General features: G+C 44.6%; 1 protein-coding gene across 1 annotated transcript in view; it reads left to right on the forward strand.

Moving 5' to 3' along the window:
- Positions 1-282: 282 nt before the first annotated feature.
- The window catches only part of GMPR (guanosine monophosphate reductase), a 32,065-nt gene continuing 10,016 nt past the window's right edge, over positions 283-22,331 (forward strand). The window contains exons 1-7 of the mRNA XM_010216964.2: positions 283-386; positions 4,758-4,877; positions 5,298-5,381; positions 6,978-7,151; positions 13,132-13,213; positions 15,554-15,660; positions 20,116-20,158. Of these exons, the coding sequence (XP_010215266.2) occupies positions 300-386; positions 4,758-4,877; positions 5,298-5,381; positions 6,978-7,151; positions 13,132-13,213; positions 15,554-15,660; positions 20,116-20,158 (697 nt within the window). The 5' untranslated portion in view covers positions 283-299. The remainder of the gene's footprint in view (positions 387-4,757; positions 4,878-5,297; positions 5,382-6,977; positions 7,152-13,131; positions 13,214-15,553; positions 15,661-20,115; positions 20,159-22,331) is intronic.

Consider the following 22,331-nt stretch of genomic DNA (forward strand, 5'->3'; position numbering starts at 1 on the left):
GCGGCGGGCGCGGCGCCTCGGTCACATGGCGGCGCCATTTCCTCTGCCCTTGCTGTGCCCTCAAGGCCGCGGCGCCCAGGGCCGCCGCTCGCCCCGCGCAGGACGGCGGTGCCTCCGCGCCCTGCGCTGCCTCCTCCCCGCGGCCGGGCCGCTCCTAATAAAGCGATGGGCGCCGCGCTGCCCGCGCCCTATAAATAGGCTGCGCGCGCGGGCGCGCGGCTTTGGCCGCCGCGGCTCTGCAGGCGGCGGAGGCAGCGCAGCCGCCAGCACCGCTCGGCGCCCCCCTGCCCTCCGGCGCGATGCCGCGGGTAGACGCAGACCTCAAGCTGGACTTTAAAGATGTCCTGCTCAGACCCAAGCGAAGCAGTCTCAAAAGCAGATCCGAGGTGGGGGCTTGCGGCACGAGCGTGCTTTTATTTTTTTTCCTCCTTCCTTCTTGGGCGCGTAACTTCCTTAACCTCCTCCTTTCTCCCCTTCCCTCCCTCCCTTTCTGCTTCCCAGTTTAACCCAGCGGTGCATTCCCCCCTCCGCCCCACCGCGACCCGGTTAAAACGCCCATCGGGTGCAGCGTGTGTGTGGGGACGGGAGAGGGTGTTGAGGAGTCGGCAGCTCCTTCACCTTGGGGCGAGCTGGGCCCTTGCCCGCCCCGCAGACAAGGAGGGAAAGAAAGGCGGTGGTTGGGGGGTTTTTTATTTATTGGCTGTGGTCTTATTTATTTATGTGTTTATTTATTTTAAGCATTGCAGGTGCTCAGTTTGCCCCCAGGGACGCAGGGTAGCACATTGCTCCCTCAGCTGCACCTGCCGTGTCCCCATTATGGGCCCTCACAGGTCTCGCCTTCCCTCTAGCTGCTAGTCGGGATATTCCCCTAGTTATTCCCAGACTGGGAGCTGGAAAGGCCCCCCAAGATCCTGTGCGGGTTGTGGCTGTGAAGGAAGATGGCGGCCTCAGATTGGCGGCACCTTTTGCCGTTGCCTCACCTGACCTCAAGGTTGGGGAAGGATTTGCCTTGGTTAATGAAGGAATTACGTTGTGCTGGGGCTTCGGAAGAGGATTAAGATTTTTTCTGGGGGAAGTGGAGTCATAAGAGAGGGAGCCTGGCATGAAGGAGAGGTGGTAGGAGAGCAGGACTGGAAAGGGAATGGAGGGGTTGCTGCTTTCAAGGGATGTGAGACCAGGGGGTTTTGAAGCCAGTTGTCAATTAAAGCAAAACCCTTATGCTGTCACACATCTCTGTGGAGTGATAATCTCAGGTTAGTCCCTTTTTATTCACAAAGACCAGATGTCCAGGCTGAGTAACTGGTCATGGTGGGCAGTTACTGTCCCATAAAGCCTGTAGGCACTTTCCACAGTGCCTTTACATAGGGCCCATGTAGGTCCCCCTTCAAAACTCCATGCGCTGGTCTGACAAACAGGTGGAGCTGTGCTCCACCAAGTGACACCCGGCTCCTTTTTTTAAGTGCAGCGTTTTGTATATTTAGCTGTGTGCAGAGTGTGGAAAGAAGGGCTGCTGGGAAGGGAACATGAGAGGAGGAACACGAGCCGATATGGCAGGGTTGTCACGGGTGCCCATGATGAACTGTTAAAAGCTTTTCACAGGAGGAAAAGTGCATGTCATGAAGGGGGGTCAGTGAAAGCTGATGAAGGTTAAGAAATTGGATACCATCACTGAGACTATAGCAACAGGAATAAACAGCCTCTGTGAGAACCAGATCAGAAATGGACAGCCAGTCTGCTTCAAAACAAGAATATAAATAAATGTTGCTGGCGGAGGAACAGAGGCAACTTACTATAATGCCTGCTACCCAGCAAGCTGCTGCTTTGAAGTTTATATCAGCCAGTGTCTGCTTCCTTGGTGTGAAAGTCTCATTTTGCATGAAGATAGATTTCTGTGGAGTAGTTGGAGTTCAGTTAGCTTCTTGGAGAAGCGGTTTGGGCTGTAGAACTCCTCTAGGGCTGCTGTGTTGGTATTTGGGTTTGATTCTTGGTGTGGTCTTTGCTTGCTATGATGGCTTTCTGTCTTTGAAAAGATAGCAGAAAATTGGACTTTTGAATTCAAGTGTCCAAAATGGTTAAATGGAGTGGGAGACTGGGGAGAGTACAACATTGCCCTTGTGTGGAGCCTTGGTACTTAAATAAACTGCCATTCTTGCCTTTGCTGGGCTTACCTCTGTAGGTCACCCATATTTTAAATTCAGCTGCCAAGTGTCCTGTTGGAAGTCTAGCCATTAACTTAAACGACTAAATGTAAATAAGCCAGGGAGCTTTAGGTTAGATAATCAGTGTGCTGCAGAACAGGCAATGTTCCAGTACTTTTCTTGGGAAGGAGTTAAAAAATGCATCTACAGTTTTTTTTTTTTTTCCTCCCCCTCCTAAAAATACTTTTTACCATTTTTGAATAAAGCTGAACAATCGTAGAGTTTATGCATGTGTGGGGCAATAAACTACGAATTAGCCTTTACCACTTGGGAAGAGCTTTTGAAAGTTGTGGATCTCTGACAGCACCAGTTCGGCAGCGTTCAAAAAGTCAAAGGGATCATCCGAGTGTTACTGAGGATATCAAGGGAAAGTGGATAGCACCACAGCGCTGTGCTATGCGTTCATTCTTAGGGCACATTTCTGGCTATCCCATCGCAAGAAGAGCATAACAGGTCAGAAGAGGTTCAGAGAACAAATCAGACGTGTTGCCTAGCCCTCCTGTGAGGGCAAAACTAAACAAATTAAGATTGTTGAATATGGAAAAGAAGCAACTGTGAAGGATATGCCAGAAGCCTAAAGTGAGGGGGAGAGTGGAAAAGGTGAAACTGGGAAACGGCTGCTCATTGTCTCACAAGAAGCAGCAGGAAGCCCTGATTTTAATTATCAGGCAAAGGTTATTTTTTATGCAGCTTGTAATTGAGCTTTGGAATTTATTGCTCTAAGGCATTGAAGAAGCTTCTGCCTTAGATCCTTAGGCATCAGGTTCTCTGTGGGGCAGGGAAAAAAAAAGTCCTCAAAACATGCACCTTAGATTTCTTTTCCCAACCATCTAGTTCTGGCTGTTAAGAGAATGAGGGCCATGGATGAGCGTCTCTAGCCCAGCATGGCATGTTGCCTGCTCTTAGCCACCAAAAGCCTTGTTTGCGGGAGCCCTGCAGCTCTTCCACACCAAATGCCTGCAGGGTTGGCCGCTGTAAGGATAATTGTGTGAGACTGTGGCTGGCTGGCTATGAGGAGTCAGTCATACAGGAGAAGTAGTGAAAGAGCAAAGGCCTTGTGTTTCCTGTGTAGCTTCTCATCGTGTCACTGTCTTGTCTTAAACAAGCTAATCCTTTCTTGTTCTCTTTGAAATTCATTTGAAAGGGACCTCTGCGTTAGTGTAAAGCAGTGGTTCTGGTACTACTGTCTGCATAGAAACAGTCATGTGATACTCACTTTACCTCGGTTCCAGTTAATAAATTGCATTAAAAGTGACTAAAATATGTTGAATGCCTTCCTCATTCTTTCTAGTATATCTTTAAAATTTGTTAGCTGTAGCTGAAATTGCCACAAGCATGTCATGGCATCAGTAGTGCACGGAGAATTGGGGCCTCTCTGGTAGTAAGTGTGAAGAAGGGCAAGTGTTCACTACGATCTTGGATTGTCCACTGAACTGATGCACTTAACATTGCACAAAATGAAGCTGCTTCATGATATATCACTGGGGCACTAAGTTGGATCTCTCATACAAAGCAGAAATATGAAAATAATATTAAGCAAGCATAGTGTTATCTAGAATATAATGAAGTTGAGACCACAGACTATCTTGTCAATTGATGGTCAAAATTGAGTATTTTTAATGTTGCTTCCATTCTGGTGATAGATATGAGTTCAGTCCAAGGCTGAGTGTTCCTACGTTAAGGCTGAAGTGAGGAATAATGAACATTATCAAAGAGCCTTCACGTATTGCTTCAGAGACTGACATAAGACTTTACTCTTGTGCATTTTATTATTATTATTATTATTTTCATTTTTTAATTCTGAGTGGTGCTACTTAGATCTGTGGAAACTAATCTTAAATTTAGCCTTTGCAAATACAAGGAACAAAATACCTAGTGTTATCGTGATCATTTAAGGATGCTTAAGAAGAAATAACTGTGAAGGTGAAGACTGACAAAATTGTAAGAAACTAATTTAGAAGCTAGTTGCCTCATGGATTATTAAGCCAGGATATGATTGTATTGTATAGTAAAAATGTTAGCAAGTAGGATGGAATTGCACTGTCATACAAACACATAGCCAAAAGCCAGAGCTTGTTTTTTTAATTATTGTTTATTGTCACACATGTTAATGATTGACACAAAGCTCTGCATGATCTTGAGTCAGAGGGAGTTCCAGCTCTGACTTCTGTGTAGTTAGGATTCCACCTCAGGTTTCTCTAGTCAAACCCCTGAAGTTACTTCTGTGTAAAATTATCCACAGTTCCCTGTGTCCTTTATTTCCTTTTCCTATTTGTCTCTTCCAAAACCCTCATTTGTTTTTCTGTTTTGTTTCTCTTTCCTTGGCAAGAGTGCTCTCTGACACAGAAAACTCTGTTGTATATTTTTGCTTTTTTATTTGGAAGGCAACAGTTGTAATAAAATAAGTGAAACTGAGGCAGTAACGGATTGGAAGGAGGAAGAAAGGGAGCTGTGAGGAAAATCAAGCAGTGCCCAAACCTCCCATCACTGAAATCAATGCAGAAATTCTTGTTAGCTTGCAATCAATGACTTAAAAGTACATGCGTGTGTTCTTTACAGGTTGACCTCACGCGCACCTTCACTTTCCGCAACTCCAAGCAGACCTACACAGGAATCCCTATTATAGTGGCGAACATGGACACTGTGGGAACATTTGAAATGGCTGTAGTAATGGCTAAAGTAAGTCTTGATTCTCCAGTTTTTGAGGTGCATACTGTGCTCTATACCTGAGAAATTTTATTAACTGACAAGGGCTTTGAATGTGTTGGTTACTGGATAAGGTTGCATCACTCAGGAGTCATTAATTAATTAGCCTCTGGTCTCAAGCCTCACCTTAATCTTCTGCTGTGCATAAGCACATGTAAAATTGTCCCATAACGTGGTTAAATGTATCAGAAGACTGATCCTGAAAGATCTGCTAGCTATCCTAAGCTGCCTTTGAAAAGCCATTTGGAGTTGCTTGCTCATTACTCTTAGGTACTGGTTTTAATTCTTTCAAGCAGGATGAGTCTTAAGTGAGTTTCTGACATCCTGTTATTCTGCAGCTGAAGGAAATATGCCTAACTTGGACATTAATACCAGTTTTCTTATTTTTGCTAGCATGCGATGTTCACTGCAATTCACAAACATTATTCTCTGGAAGAATGGAAACTGTTTGCTGCCAATCACCCAGAATGCCTTGAGGTACATTTTCATACTGTAAATTATTATGGTTTATTGCTTTGTTCTGAATTCGCATACACTGGAGTCTCTTGGGAATGCTGTTGTCAAGTGAGGTTTTGGGGAATTAAGATATTTGCTCAAATGCATCAAGGGAAGTGGCTTGTCCTGGTTTAAAAACAATAGTTGTACAAGTCCATTGTGAAAGTGCGTATATTAAGATGCACAAAGCAAAGTTTATGTACCCTTGAAAGAGAAGTGTCATTGGTAAACTGACCAGTCTTTCTACAATGAGAATTGTATACACTCTCTATACAATGAGAATTTTATAGGAGTGGGTCTAACTGTTGTGCTCCTGTTGCTGTTTGAAACTACAGTAGTGCCCCCTGAAGGTAAACACAGCTCAAGTAGTAGAAGCTGGCCCTGCGTGCTGTGGTTCTAGACAGGGACTTTACTGTGCAGGAAGTCCCAGTGCCTGTGGGCTGGGATGACCAAGGTGCTGGGCTTCATGTGTAGCAGAGGTAGGGATGAGCACTGGAGGTGCCAGAGCATGCCTGTCCTCCATTTCTCTCCTAGAGCTCATGCTGTGCCACTAACTGTGATGCAGCCCATGTTCGTGGGCTCCTAACGTGAACCATCACAAAGAGAGAACACGCGATAAATGTAAACTGCTTAGGTTCAGGCTTTTTACATATCCAAATGTCTTCCATGTTCTTGTGGCAGAGCTGTACTCCTGGAGGGAGAGTTTGTGAGATTGTCTCTTCTCTGCTGAAGTTCAGTGTGGTTTTGAAGAGCTTTCTTGCATGAAAAAGAATGCCACAGATCTGTATTGTATCTTTATCTAGGCTTCATTTTGGTATTACATTATAAAGACTATGGATTACCTGGTTTTCTGAAAGCCAGCCGATCACTTAGGTTCATCAGGATTCTTTATATGCTACTGTAGAGCAGAAAGTAGTCCCAAGAATATCCAGTGTCTGAACACTTTTGCATTTATATAGCTCATTTAGTGGTTCATCATCATTGTATTAGGATCTCCCAGTGATTAAATACTGACTTGCACTTTGACCTTGAATCTCTGCAGAGATTTTGTGGGCCAACAGCTGTAGAAACTAATTTTCTGTTGGAGAAAACTCATATGAAGCCAAAGGAGGAAGAAGTCTGCTTGTTTTTGATGACAGATCGAGGGAGGGTTTGGTGAACTGAAAAGTCCAAATGCCAATCTGCCTTCTAGATTTTGCCATTCTCTGCATTCCTGCACACATAGCAAGTTAGGACTCCTGTGTGTGTGTGTTTTTTTTTTTTTTTTTTTTTTTTTTTTGTTAATCTGAGTGCTGTTGAGCCTTCACCCATCTCAGGTGATTATATTTGCCTATGAGTCTACTTGTGAATGAAGAGCTCATTAAATACAAATTTTGCTTTATTTAAGAGCCAGTAAATGGAACACTGGTAACAAATTCCTAGAAAGGTATTTATTTCATATTACATAGTATGACTTCCACTAGCTTCCAGCACAAGTTTCTCTTGAAGCTCTCCCAAGACTATGCAGAAGCAGTTTTATGAAGTGTGTATTCATCCCAGTTTCTACAAAGACCATTTGTTCTCCTTCTGTCTTTCTAGCATGTAGCTGCAAGCTCAGGCAGTGGAAAAGCTGATCTGGACAAGCTGACAAGTATCCTGGAGGCCATTCCGCCTATCAGATACATCTGCCTGGATGTGGCAAACGGCTATTCAGAGCACTTTGTGGAGTTTGTGAAGTCTGTCCGGGCCCTGTTCCCAAATCACACCATTATGGTAAGTGTTGTTGAATATGTTGAAAGGAGAAGGGGATGCAGGAAGTTCTGTCCAGGAAGAGGGCTCATGGTTTGTTTAGTTGGCTTCAGCAGCTCTGTGGTATTTCCATCAATTTCTGAGCACTCATTTAAAAAGAAAAGTTATCTCATGGCCGGACTCAAGCCTCCTGTCTTCAAGACAAGTTTATGTGGCAGATGTCCTTCACAGAATATAGAGGGCAGCTCTATTCATCTTCCTTTGCAGTTCAGTGGGATGTTGACTCTGAGCCAAATGACGACTGTTTAATAACATGTTGGCATTGTCAGTCTTCCACTGCTGATAATTTCTGTGGGAACGTTCAATGTGTGCTCTGATAGAGCTGTTTGACATTGGCATGGCAGGCTGGGTGGATCCAGTTTTTCTCCTGCTTGCATCCTGTTTCCCACACCAGATGTGACCTCTAATCATAAAGTGTGTAGGTTTATTCTGGTGATTCCAAGCTGAGGTTTGACAGAGGAATGTGCCAGCATTTCTAGTGAAGTGAGGCCAGTAGCTGTTTCCATCTCTTAGGTCCTACGAAGGCCAAGCCCTGAAGGTAGACTAAACCTTTGCCTATCATAAGGCATCATGGGGTGTTGTGCAATTGTGAAGGGAGCCATCAGATCAGGGAGGGGGAGCTGTTAGTGTGGGGACCTTTCATCCTTCTGCGACGATCCCATCCGTTCTCAGGCAGCTAACGCCATGCTTCCTCCAGCCCTTCTGCACCAACAGTCAGGTGTTGGCATCAGCAAGGGACTTACTGCTGCAGAACCTAACTACTCCTGCCTGCTTCCCAGGGCCCCTGGGGAAACGGGGTCTGAGTTTTCCATGAGAGCAGCAGAAATCTTAGAACAAGTAGCAGCCTCTTAATGAGGTTCCTGGCTTTTCTTCAGGCCAGTGGTGCAGCAAGAAATCATGTGCTTAGGAAAAAACTTGGCCACTCTTTCATGCCAAGCACAAAACTCCACACACTTGAAATGAATATAGAGTATGAATTACCTTAAATACATGATCTGACTTGGTCCAACAGGGAACTGCATGTTCAGGTAACTCGGAGGACCCTCTACTCCTCCCTTCCATGTGGGCGAAAGCCACAGAGGAAAAGAATAATTAGATTTCGTGTAGTAAACTGAATGTTCTTGACTGCCGAATGGTGCTGGTATCGCAAAATGGAAGTGGCTGGAGTGCCTGTCCTGAGTTCCAGCAGAATAACAAATAGGCATATTGCAACAGCTCCCAGCAGAGCTTTTTTTGTCTGCACATATTTTCCATGACTTTGGGGAGAGCTTTTGGAAGTACAAAGTGATAGGTGGGGGCTGTTTGAGCTGCTTCATGCTCCCTGCAGTGAGGGCAGGAGCTATCTGCTTGCTTAGCGCCTGAAATGATATCCCCGGGGACTTGGTTACTCCAGTGTGCCTGGCTTGCAAGGCTGAGGGAGGCATGGGGTTAAACCACAGAGTAAACAACAGCAACATTAAACTTTTGTGCCTGGAGAGAAAATCGGGTTATTTTCCACCCACTCACCACCTCCCCATAGACTACTGCCTTTGCTGACTGAAGAGGGAACCTAGCTTTGCAGTTAGGCTGGAAGAGTTGGCTAGAAGGCTCAGGAAATGCAAGTCAAAGTCAGGGATTAGCCCAAGATCCTTAAGCCAGTCCCACTTAGCTCCCACATCTGTTAAACTACTTTCCTGGCTGTTGCAGTTTCTCTGTTTCTATGACTAAAGTGTTTTTTACTTCTAGTTTCCCTGTCCTGACAGCACCATCTACTTGAGTACATATGCAGCCCTGACCTGTTCAGCTGCCTTTGCTGGTTGTAGCGCTCTTCTCGAGCATGGCTGTGTCTTTCATTTCCCTTGCAGGGATGTATTTTCATTCCCAAAGATGTGCTACAAGATTCTGGGTGTTCAAAATCCTCTTAAGTTCCTAAGTCTACAGTATCCATGCAGTCCCTGCAAGCCTGTAATTCAGCTAGGCAGACACACCTGTCCTATATCCTCAAATGAGTTTACTTCACATTCTGCACAGAAATGGCCTTTCCAAGCCATTCCTGACAAAAATGCAGCTCCTCTAGGCTCCTTTTATGATTGTAAGACACGTCCTGCTGCTGCCTATTCTCTGGCTGCTTTCATGCCTCTGTGCTAGCCTGTGCCATGCTCTCTCCAGTTGTGCCTTTCAAACAAAAGGGCCAGCAGTTGAATACAAGGTATAAAGATCAAGGAGTGTTCTGGGAGCTGGAAGCTGTCTCCAGGAGCATGCTGGCTGCCCTGCTTGCTCCCCTCAGCACGACCATCCATTCCACAGTCAGCTGCAGTGCAGCATGAAGCAGTAACCGGAGCCTGGCTGTGGGAATGTGTGTTCCCAGGGCTGTGTAGTGGGTTCAGCTCCGAGGCTGAAAGGTGATGTGTAAGGCAGCCGTGGTTAACGTAGTGCTTTCCGTGGCCGGTGCTGCTGTGCCAGTGGAGGATGTGTCCTGTGTAATGGCCTCTCAAGAGCATGATTTTGCTGTTTAAATACTTGGTTTTGTAATCACGTTATCTTATTTTCTTCTGGCTAGCTCTGATATCAGACCTTTTTCACTGCTGCCTCTCACTTCAGTTTGTAAATATCAAATCCTCCCTTGAAATCAGAGGAAACAGAGGCACAGATACTGCCCTATATTGCTAATTAAATTGAGGACAAAAGAAGAAACAGAAACCGAGTCTTCACCAATGCGTCAGCGCTTTTCCAAGTCGGAATAACGGAGCAGTGGAGTGTTCTGCTGCACCACGGCATCGTGGTTGGATTGTGCCTGCTCACACTGAAGTCAACAGCTGGCACATTCATGGAACAGGGTCAGGCAGTTCATGTTACAGTAAAATTAGTTAATATTATTAGTGTAATTATAAAGGTTAGGACTCTTCCATTTCACTGGAAGTCTGCTTAACAAGCTAACGTATCTGTGCCAGGAAGCTTTGCCAAATCTTTATCCTGAATTTTCTTTTTCAAGCATTCTCTTACTGTTCATTATACAGAGGAAGCTCTGGGGAGGGAAGCCTTAATTGTGGCAGGGAGGAAGAGGCCGGGGCAGAAGTACTTGTGCAGATGGTGTGGGGCCCAGTAAATGTGGGCCAGAAAAGGAGGCAAGCAGACCACAAAGCAGGAACAGAAAGAGACAACTGCCAGAAACCATTCCTCCTCTTGGAATCAGTAATAACATTTACACAGGGCTCGGTGGAAGCTATCTGATGAAGCCGTGCAGACATCTCTTAATCCACCTCTGGAACCAGTGGCAGAGTCGGTCTGCTCATGGTGTGTCCGCTTGGGTCGCAGATGGGGGGTCACAGTTGGGGTCACAGGGTAGGAGACCGTGATGTCACTCATGAGTCAAGTTACGATATTGACTGCAGCACCTACCTGATACAGCTCTGCCCAGAGCAGGGTGCTCGCTCGCTCTCTCCATCTTGCAGTAATGCACCCTTTGATTTGGTGGGTGAGAAGTGTCCTTCGGCAGTGTTCCTTATAGAGTGGAGGCACAGGCTGCTTTACCCCTGGGATTCAGGAAGAAAGTTGGAGAACTGTTGTCACAGACACTTCTCAGCCTAATCCGTTGCCATTTGCCAGCAGCTTTCAATCATGCAGCAGTGTTCCCGTCTGAGGCAATGTGAGTCAATATTGGTAGCATGCTTTTATGAGGCACAGTATCAAATGCCTGACAAACTCAGAGGCTCTGCCCTACTGTGTTCGCTAATTTTGTATCTCTGTCAGAGGATCTGTAGCCTTTATAATCCTGTTAGGTGAAATCCTGATCCCATTAAAGCCGGTAGTGAGACTCCCTTTGACTTCTTTGAGGCCAGGGCTTTGCTCAGGATTGATCCGCAGTTGGCTCAGCCTGGGTAGCTCTGGAAGGAGCCAGGGAGCCGCTGGCTGAAACATCACCCCAGGCGATGGAGCAGCGAGTGGTGTCATCCCGAGTGGGGAGGGCCAGGCCCACCGCCTGGCTCATTTGCTGCAGCTCCTGAAAACTGACTGCACTGCAAGCCTGCTGCTTTACCCGAGCTGCAGGGGCTGCTTAGTCATTACCTATGCTGTTATTTTACTGTCAGAGGTAGCAAAGTTGGATTAGCAGTGGAGGAAGTACTAGAGGATATCTCTTTCCCGAAAGCCAGTTCTCCAGCAATTTAGCAATGCATTGATACTTTAAGGTAAGACATGGTTTTCAGTAATACAGTACATCCAGCAATTATTATGTTCCCCAACTGCTTTCCCAAATACACCACAAAGCATATTGTCTATAGTGGCTCCTTTGTATGATTTCCCATTACTTTACTTTCTGTATATCCTTAGTTAATTTTAAGGGCTGCTCATCTTTATAGTCTTCATCTTTCTGTATTCACCTTTCAGATTTTTTAAAAGTAATCTGGCTTCTATGGCTGGAGAACCCTGCATTCCCCGCTCTTGTGCTCTGATGCTAGGTTCCCAGATACTGTAGTTCCATCTTTCTCTGGCAGTGTTTTTTGTCCTGTCATCTAGATACATTCTGCAGGCCTCAAAGAAGCCTGTATTTTGCAGATTGAAATCTGCTCTGTAGAGCTCCACATCTTTCCTGAAAAAATGTTAAAAGATTTGCAAATTCAGAAAGATGGAAACCACTGATGTGTGTACATGTATTCCAGGAAAAAAAAATGTATGCTGGAGATGTAAGTGCTTCTGCTTGCTAGGATGAGCACATTGAATCAACATATGCACTTCTGACATTCTCTAGTAGTACTTTAGCATTAAACTTCTGGTTAGCATTTCTGAAGAGACAGTTTGACAGCCTGCTCTGCTCTGCTGAAGAGAACACACTGCTGTTTAACTTAAATAGATATTGAACCCAAATCTCATGGAGCCGCCGTCTTCAATGCCCATTTGTCTGCCCTATTGCATATACTGCAGAATTTCACTCAGTCGTTACATACTGAGTATCACACTGCACATGTAGTCATCAGTCTGCCAGATGTAAACTGCTTCCTTAATGCTGTAAAAAGCATGCTGTCCATCAGCCTGTCTTGAAGTGCATAATGCTTAGTATAGCAAATTGCCACGGAGCAGAAAGGAAACGCTGCACCTATTATATATTCTTTATTTCCCAACAATTATCTTTTATTGCTGTTATTTTCTAAATCGATATTACGTAGTTTTGAGAAAAGTTAAGTGGTCCTGGGTCGTGTACCGCAAACTGCTGCCCAAAAGTATCATTGTTCTGTTAAGTGCCTCAGGTCATTGCTTGCCAACTGTTTCAGGCTCATGAAAGGGGGGGAAATAAAATTCATTAAAAATAAATAAATAGTGTATTAGAAGCCAAAAATCAGTAAGCAGAGAATGAGCCTTGCCCAGCCTTCTCTGGGTAGTTCCTGTTGACTTCAGCAGGAGTTTCGTTTCAGTAAAAGATAAGTAGCTATGGAGTAAGGATTTTAAAATTTGCCTCCTGTTCTTGCTTTGTCAGTACTGCTACAAACACCTGCTATGTCCTGAAATATCGTTATGTAAGAGGTTTTCAGAATATCTCTGGATTCTAAATTCAGAAATCTCCACAAATGAATAGTCCAACTCAGTACCAGAACAAAGCTCAGAAGGGGTTATGTAGGGCAGCTGGGCTCATGTTTTATGCAGGTTTATTTTGCCTTTTTTTTTTTTTTTTTTTTTTTTTTTTTTTAGGAACATGCCACAGGCTTGAGACAGGCCACAGAGTTGAAATCCAAACCAGATTTGGATTTCAAACATCTCTTCAAATCAGGGGTTACTGGACCAATCATGAAATCATTTGGTTTCAAAATATACCTGTTTAATCTCTGTGCCATGTGCAAGGCACAGTATGGTGAACTGTATTCTTCCTGGTTCAACTTGTAAAAGACCTGGATAGAAAGTTAACAATAGCATAACTTCTTACTGCACTGGTCCTAAAATCTCTCATATATGTGATATTGTTTCTTCTGTCTAGGCAGGCAATGTGGTGACAGGAGAGATGGTAGAAGAACTTATTCTTTCTGGAGCAGATATTATTAAAGTGGGCATTGGACCAGGTAAGTCAAACCTGGGTGATCTGTGGTGAATTTGTTGGAGGAGTTGTCTGGATGGAACAGATGGATAAAGCTGTAGCTGTTTGCTTGTGCATAGGGATGCCTAGAACCACTCAGCTTGATGAGGTGACAGTGCCCTTGCCCATAGCACGTTTGAAAAATACATTAGTAGGGGGCTGGTTGTGCAAAGCAGTACTTAGAAGTGAGGATATCATTGGAAGTACTATGTTGCTGGCATTAACATAATATAATGTGTTTTAGCAACATTGTCTTTCCAGCCTGTTTAAAGACTGACTCACCCCAGCTAAAGCTTAACAGATGCTCTGTTCAGGGTATCCCCTTCTGCCTTGGTGGATAAGGAAAGCTAGGTTTCTAACTAGCTTTGAGTTGTGTCCTGTTAAGATGACAGCCTTGCCAGTGGCTTTAAAGATGAAAGGCCATGAAGAAAGTGTGATGTATGGATGATGTTGCCTCTCCCCATTACTATTGCTCTAATACTATTGCTCTTATGTGTTGCCTATTACTGTAACATTCCCATGAATAAATGGCAGGACCCTATACTTCATGCAGACTTTTTTTCTTACCTTCCCTTCTGCAATACTTTTACACTGTTATATACCCTGTACTGTTCTAATGTCTTTCTTTTTCTTCTGTCCCATTCCTATCTGCTGCTTCATATGCTCCTTCCACTGGCCATTCTTCATAGGAAGCAGCTGAGGTCAACATGTGTGGGCTAGATTTAAAATAGTTGGCACAAGTGCCACTAACAATATAGCCATGAGCAGCCAGTGCAGCATGGATTGTTTACTGCACATTTCAAAGTGGTTATGGTCCATGAATGAGGAAATTGAGCATGGCAAATGATGTAAGGAAGCTTGCAGTTATGTCCAGGAAGACAGTAAACAACCGTAAATACTGCAGAATACTTGAAGAGCAAACAGCAGAGATGTCGTGGCATGGCTGTCACAGGAAAGTTTAGATATAAAAGAAGAAATATTATACTTTGTAGTCTCAAAGTGGAAGCAATTAGCAGTAAATGCTGTGTAGTCTTCCCTGGAAGCCTGCCAGAACAGATCTGTGCAGGTCAAAGAGCAAAAAAAGCAAAGATACTAAATGTTCCTCACAGAAGATCAAATTGAGGCTGTCTTTCAGATAATGATCCGTTCTGTGGAAAATGTCACAGATTTGTTATAAAGCATTAAAGCATTAGGCATTTAAGTACCTTTCTTACTAGTGTTAATTTTCTTCCTCCTTTGCTGAAGTATTTTCTCAGTGTTTACACATTGTCGGTTCTTTGGAAGATAATTGGAAATTTTTACTTAACTGGAAGCTTTTACTTTACAAATAGTACAGTATTCAAGTATACTGGAATATCAGCTGGATAAATGGGCCAAGACTTCTCTACGCTTAATCTCGAATCTATTTTGAGTATTTTGTCATCGTGCAAAATGTTTATGCTTGGTATTCTAAGTAACAACACTGGATTGTCATAAAACACTTTTCATTTTGACTCTTAATTTGAGGGGAAAAAAGGCATTTCAAGAGATTTAAAACCAGATTAAACTGTCATTGCAATGTTTGATATACGTACATATATATGTATATATGTCTACACGCATGCACACTTTTTATGTAAATATGAACATTTTTTATTAATTATGTTAAAACTATATTATACTTCCTTGTGATGTGACACTATATAGTTTTCTATTGATTATTTGTCTTTTTAAATGCTATCTATTGGTTTACTTATATTCTCAATTACTGTGGCCAACCAAAGTATTAGGGAAAGAAATGGTTTCTCTTCAGTGTGGATAATCGCCCCAAAAAAGAAAGAGGCGCACATGTTTTTCCAGACAATTATTTTAAAATCCTCTGGAGACAAGAGATATCTGAATATTTCTTCAAGTAAAGAAATATTTCTGGTTATTAAATGTGCTGCTGAACCTCATTGAAGTTGTGACTCTGGTCCCTTTGTCCCCCTTCTCTTCAGGCATCTCGGTTGGACTTCCTCTCCCGTGATGCAGTAACTCCCTCACCAGGAAGCATTACGGATGAGGCCTAAACTGGGAGTTCTGGCCCTGGAGAAGAAGGGGGGTATTAGTCACCTGAATTACAACTCCCATGAATTGGTATGACAGCATTTCAAAACCAAGGTTTCCGTGTGTTCCTTTTATCCGTGAGAAGTTGACGTTTGTAACAGAGACTTCTTGGAGGGAGGGGGAAGTAGTGCAGATGGAAACACAGTTTTTCCACAAGAAAAAGAAAGCACGGTTGTGTTGGTTTGGTTTGTTTGTTTTTCTGCTAGCCTAACTGTTTTTTTTTCCTTCTTCTTTTGTCTAGGTTCTGTGTGCACCACTCGTATTAAGACAGGGGTGGGCTATCCACAGCTCAGTGCTGTTATTGAGTGTGCGGACTCGGCGCATGGCTTGAAAGGACATATCATCTCTGTGAGTAATTATGACCTGCTCTCAGATTCACATTGTGCAGACTGTTGCGAAGCAGGAGGAAAAACATCCCAGTACCTTCTACATGTTGAAGGTTATCCTTTCATCTCTACGCGACCCCTATACCAGATCTTAGGTAGTCAGTGGAGATATAAACTCAAAGAATAAGCCACTTTCCCTATATAAATAGAAGGATATGAATATTTAAAGAGTTGGGAACCTCGTTCCTATTTGTGCCTTTGGAAAGCTCCTCCTTATCCCTCGAATGGAACAGAGTAGATTGCTGTATGAACTGAACACATGACTGTTTTCATGCCAAAGCAGACACTACTTCCTAATTTCTGAAAAAATGAGTAGAAGTTAAATGTGGAAGTTAAATGTCCCCAGAGAGTGGAGCTGAAGACAGGACAGGCCGTAGAGAGGAGTGCAAGGTAAAATGATGTGTGTCCATCTATGTACTGTAGCTGGGTGGGTTCAAATGGTGTTTTAATGGAGCTCCCTTTGCAGAAGTATGTGTCATAGAGAGGTGTCTTCTAGCACGCAAACCACTGCTGTTCTCACTCAACTCTAGAAAACTAATGAGCCTATGGGAGGGGAAAAAAAAAAAAAAAAGGGTATTTGTTTATTTCTGCTAATGTGCCCTGACAGTCCGCTAAGAAGACCCAGCTTCTCTCTCATGCAGGAAGTAAAGCTGTAAGCATCATCTCCGACCAAGCTAGACCAGAGCCTACAGCACCCAGAGGTCCTGTGTGTTTATGCCTGTCCAGCTGGCCTATGTGCCACCATGGAGGTTTGTGCAGTCAGGTTGCAGGCTGGTTGTAAGGTGGTCAGTAATTGGGAAGGCAGAGGGGCTCTCCATTCCTTTCATTGATCTCTTAAATGCTCTCCTAAATAACTACAAAATGCAGCTTTTGTTTTGGCTTCTCACTCTGAGCAGTTTCATTATGTGCTTTCCAGGTCTTGAACTGTTAGCATTAAGAAAGTTGAATTTATCAGGTAGGCTTTTTTGGGAGTAATTTGTTTTTGAGGTGCATCTCAATCATTCCTATGCATTTATTTGTGCAGTATATCGCTGAGTGTTTGCAACTTCTGCTCACAGAAAATTACTTTCCTTACCATGGTTCCTTTGTCCCTTACCCACCAAAAGTTAAAAGACAGCTTACCTGCAAGTCTAACCTTTTTATTGGAAAGAAGTCTCAAACCTTTTAGCATGGGCCTTGATCCTAGACACACATCCCTAATAATAAGAGGGCAGTAAGTAAACACGGCATCCCTCCAAATGTCTGGCTGCAAGCAGAGTATTGCCAGTCATCTACATTGATTAGGTGGAAGAAAACATGCCCAGCAGGTTTTACATTGATATTGAAGTGGCAGGAAGTGAAAGGATTCAAAGCCTATGAGCCATCTTCATAATTTAACAGCAAAATCTGTTGATTTTAACTGGAGAGGTGGTACAGGTGAGCACTTTCTTGCATCTGCTGTCTCACCTGGTGCCTGCATCAGGTTACTCCTCTCTCCTGTTTTGCTGTCCCAACCTGCATGTGAAGGGAAACAAGCCCTGCTTCTCACATGAGAGGGAGGCTGTGCTGAACAAGGAGCACAGCAACTGGCTCTTCTCCAGTAGCAATGCTGGGTGGCAGCTCCCTGGGAGTTTAGGCATGTTTGCATTACTGAAGTGATTGCGTATGATTTTTACAGCTGATATGTTGACTAAGAAGGTGACAATTTTTAAGCAGACATGATAGGCCAAGTGAGTGCCTAGTGTCACTCCAGAGTCATTTGCACAGTGAAGGCAGAGGTGAAATTGCCCCTATTACTTTTCTCACGCTACACACTATCTTCAAGACTCAAAGCTTACTTCAGAAATGAATATTTCATAACTCACTGAAAGAAGAGAGGATACTCTGTCTTAGGTGCAGCACCATTTCTGTCCTCTGCTATACTGTACTGCAGCCAATGGTCTCATCTTTCATTCCACCCACTCTGTTGGCCTTGAGAAAGAGCAACAGAGAGTTACTGTGAAGAGGCCATTTAGCAGGAGAGCTCCTCTAGAAACACTTTAGCTGAGATAAAGTTTCTGTTTCTTGTAGGTCAGACAGCTCCTCTCCTGCACAGAGAGGCAGTCACGTACCCTAGTAAGCCAGCAGTGCGGGGAATGGAAGTCATCTTGCCCCTCGTGTCCTCTCACACTTGCCTAATGCCTCAGAGAGAGCTCTGTTTCCCTTCTGCATATAATCTTGACAAACATTCACAGTTCAGACTGATTTTCCATCCTGCATTTCTTTTCCTCAGGCTAAATTTGGTTGTTGTAAAACGGTTCATCTGTTCTGAGGACAGTGCTGGAGAAAATCACATTGTTTTATCTGTGATAAAATTATCCTGTTGATTGGAAAGCTCTTTTCCTCTCTCCTTTACCTTAGCATCCAGTTGCCAGGGTTGTGCCCTTTGCAGACAGGGCACATAGAAAGGCCCCATGGAAACCCCTTTCCATAGGGCTACTCTAGAGGAATCCCAATTCTCCTGTGTTCACAGGGGATTTGAGCAGGTAACTGTTTCCGCGTTTCAGAGGCAGAGCCCGAGCCTGCAGCTGTGGTTATAGCCCAGTGGCTCATCTGAGTCCAGACTGGGTCCCGGTTGGGAGCAGCTGGCCTGCAACAAGGAGGTTCCCAGATTGCATGTGGAGTCTTTATTTTGTTTTAAACACACTGCTTAATTTCTCACATGTCATGAAGTGTTTTAATGCATTTATCATTGTTTATCATCTTCCACCATAACTGCGTGGTTATGTCCCCTTTTTCTTTCTGTGTATTGGTGTTATTAAATTTAGCCACTTGAGCAAAGTAAGTGGAGCCATCTACAAATACTGTGAATCATCATCGTTGGTTCCTTTTATCTTAAATGGTAACTCATGAGGTTTTTGGAAAGTCGCTTAAGCTGTTCAGCATTTTGTAATTTGGTGACATTCTCAGTAATTTCTTTTTTTTTTTAAGCCAATGACAAATGATTGCACAGTAAGGCTTAATGCTCATAATACTCCTGGAGGTAGAAAGCCTCCATCGCCCCCACTACGGGGATAATTATAAGTCAGATACTGAGCCACCCAGCAAGAATAGACTGTGCCCTATCTACCAGAGAGCAGCCAGGCTCTCCTCAGTCAGGCTCTAAGATTTGGGCAAATTCCTGACACAGTGCTGCTTCTCACTCTGTTCCTCCTCCTCCTGACACATGTACACATGCTCACACCCTCCTCCACGCTCTGACAGGCTTCTCTGAGGGAGAGAGTTGCACAAACAGAGCCCTTCACTAGTGAGAGAGATTCAGCTGTCAGCCCCGTGCTTCTTTCTGGAAGTGACAGCGAGAGTGTGTGGTTCAACAAAAGGCATAATAATGTGCTCAAGGTTATCAGCAAGTGGAATAAAAGCCTTTAAACATCTCCCAGAGGCGGTTTCCAGGGGCTACCCTTTGAGCAGCCACTCGCTTTGGATCCACGTGCTCCGCTTGTGTCTGAAGCCTTTGTGTGTGCCACGGGGCTCCCGCGCGCAGCCAGCTGCCTGACCAAGCCTGCTCTGGTGGCTGGGGTCTGTGCAGGCCACATGCATTTCTGTTCATGGGCAGGTGGAGCAAAAGGAGGGAGCAGCTTCAAAAGCAGGAAACCTGTTAGTACTCTTCCAAGGACCCTGCTCCTCAAAGGAGCAGTGACCACATAGGAGAGTGGTCAGTGTCTTTAATCCAAGGCTTAGCTCTTTGCAAGGCCTGAAGAACCATGGCACTCTCATACCTGTCTTCCCTTTGTTGCAGCCCTCTTGCACCTGCAGAACTTCCTTTCTGCCCAGCCTGCAACCCCCATCTGCCCCTGCTTTGCTCTGCACAAACTTGAACACACAGGTCTAAAATGCTTAAGGACTGAAGTGATGTTTTTCTACCAAGCCCGTAGCAAACAGTGAGGGATATGATAAGAGGTTCATTTTCACTTACCAAAGATTAGATTAATCAACTCACTTGAAGATTATGAGATCAAAATACAACATATCTGATTGTGTATTTCCCCACCCTTCCCACTCTGACCTTTGAATGTATTGTAAACTGCTGAGAAAGGTACTTTAAGTGTCTTTGGTGGTTTCTGGAAGGGGTTTCTGGTACATCTGCATCACACAGCCTTTCGTTAAAATGGCAGAGTGTGGCTCAGATTGTCAGAGGAGTTTTTGCTTTCGACGTTGCGGTGTTTAGGGAATCACAGCACTGCTCCTGCTGCCTGTGGAATTACGGTAAATAAGCCTACAAAAGCAGTACAAAGAATAGCACGGATTTCCTAAAAACTCTACAGGGATGTCGAATGCTATAGCCACCCCAGCCAGCTCTTGCCGTGCTGTTCTTGAGGAGAGGCAGTTGTGCTGCTGGTTGCAGAGTGTTCCCTGGCCGAGGTCACTGCCGCTCACGTCTTCTCTCTCCCTGATGCAGGATGGAGGATGCAGCTGCCCAGGAGATGTCGCCAAAGCATTTGGTAAGGATGACATTTCGGGCTGCAGTCATTCCCAGCGGAAGTCCAGCACAGTCAGCAGTGGTGCAGGAGCCAATTTGACCCTGAGTGTGTCATCAGCAGTAGGTTACACTGGGGCCTGTGGCTGACTCCACTGAAATTAATACACCAAATGTAAATATACTCTATGCCTGCTTTATACAGAACAAGATCATATACCCTGGTCAAAGTCCTATTTAGAAACTGTCTGCCAGGTATGCATGAGACAGGCTTTCTGATACAGCCCCGGGGACAGCTACACGAAGAAAACTGATACGGATTTCTTCTGAGTAGGGTTCAAGGATGACTGCTACAGCATTGCCAGATCTGGCTGACCTGGGCCCAGAATGGGCAAAGAGATGGTGGCATGTGTGTTGGGCACAGCCACAAAGCAAAAAGGCAGGCCAGAGCCCAGCAGGTGTTCTTGGGATCAGCTCTCCACTTGAAGAGCTGCCATTTTACTTATTCTATATCCCCTAAAGCTGAACTGGTGACCAAAAAATCCAAGTTAATAATTAACAGGTTTACTCTCATGCCAGTAGCTTTAGTAAGCTGCACCAGCTTTTACTGATAGAGTGAAGCAGTAAATTGGTATTTTTTGCTGGGTGCAAAAGTTGCATCTGTTGTGGAGAAGGGAGGTTTGGTTGTAGCCACAACCTTGGTGCTGCTCTGTATGTGAATCAGGGACTGAATGTGCTCAGCACTGGGCTGGCAGGACGTTTAAAGACGCACAAGACACTCCTTTCCCCCAGAACACGAGGCTGTTTGGAGATGTCTGCATGCGGAAGTGCCTGGAATACAATAGGACAGCACAGCCTTGTGGTGGTATTTCAGGGGCATATGATACAAGAGATCGTGTGTTATGATAAAGCACATTTGCTTGGCAGGAAGCTTTGGAAAGCAGGGACAGGCCCAAACTAAGATTGCAGCCCTGCCAACAAAAACTTTCCTCCTGGAAAGGTTGAAACCAAAACCTCTTTTCTGAGTTTGCAGTCAGCTCCTGTTTTGAGATGGGCCAGATGACAAAAAAAGACTTAATGAGAGATTTCTGAGCACAGCTCTGGGGTGTTTGCTGCCAGCAAGGAATGTGCTCCCTCTCTGGATTTCACAGGACCCTCGGGTTACCTGGTGGGTGAAGTGAGGTAGGGAGAGGTACTTTGAGATGGCTGATGGGGTTCCTGCATAGCTGAACACCAGCACCCGCCCTCTCCAACAACAAGATTGTATTTAAAAAAAAAAAAAAAAAAGAACACCCAACCTCACCTCAGCCCCGGCCACCCTGAAACCAGGCTGTCTGCAGGGAGGCCTCTGCTCTGCCTGGCTCTCTCTGGCTCCCCAGCTCTTCCCGGGCCTCATGCAAGCAGGATTATGGCCTTGCTGCATTCCAGGCTGCTGCAGCAGAAACCCGGCCCAGAGAAAAGGTCGTGTTTCAACAAGAGCATTTCCAGAATTTTAAAAAATAGGAAATATTTTTAAAGTCCTTTAATTGTTTTCCTTTGCACTGTTTGTAGTGAGTCTGAAGGGTTACTTTAATTTTTGGAGGACACACTGAGGGAAAACTTGTTTGAAAACTGGAAGGACAGATTCTGTCCCAGTGATGCTGGGATTTGCAGTGTTTGAAGGCTACCACAGCTTGTCCCTGGCAGAGGAGTGTTGGGAAAAAGCTGAGAGCTACATAGGTCGTAGTCCTGCACTGGCAGTGTGCCAGAGAGAACAGTCCAACCTGGGTATTCCAGGTAGTGGGTTGGAACTAACAGACACTACCTCGAGGCAATAGACTAGCAAAAAAGCAGACAACATAATACAGAAACACTGAAGTTGGGGACCAGAAATGTGGTGAGTTACAGATACTTGGGGAGAGACTGTTGGAATGCAGGAATTGCTATCTGGGAATGTCTGGATTTGGAAAGCTGAAGATGACAATGCCATTTGGTACTAGAGGATGGTAAGAGAAAAGCTGTGCATCCATCAGCATGAAAAGAGGAATTAGGACCCAGGAGTGACAGAACTCATGCAGAACCATGTCGGCCAGTGTGGTGGTTCACATAACTGCACCCATGAAAAGGCTGATAACATGAATATGTTCTCAGAATGAGAGGCACTACTGTCTCCATTTTTAAAGACAAGAAGTCTAAGCACAGAGATACTAAGTTCAGTT

This window comes from Tinamus guttatus, unplaced genomic scaffold (genome assembly GCF_059628265.1).
Source record: "Tinamus guttatus ecotype Peru unplaced genomic scaffold, ASM5962826v1 Tinamus_guttatus_pri_ptg000131l, whole genome shotgun sequence".
NCBI classification, from domain to species: domain Eukaryota; kingdom Metazoa; phylum Chordata; class Aves; order Tinamiformes; family Tinamidae; genus Tinamus; species Tinamus guttatus.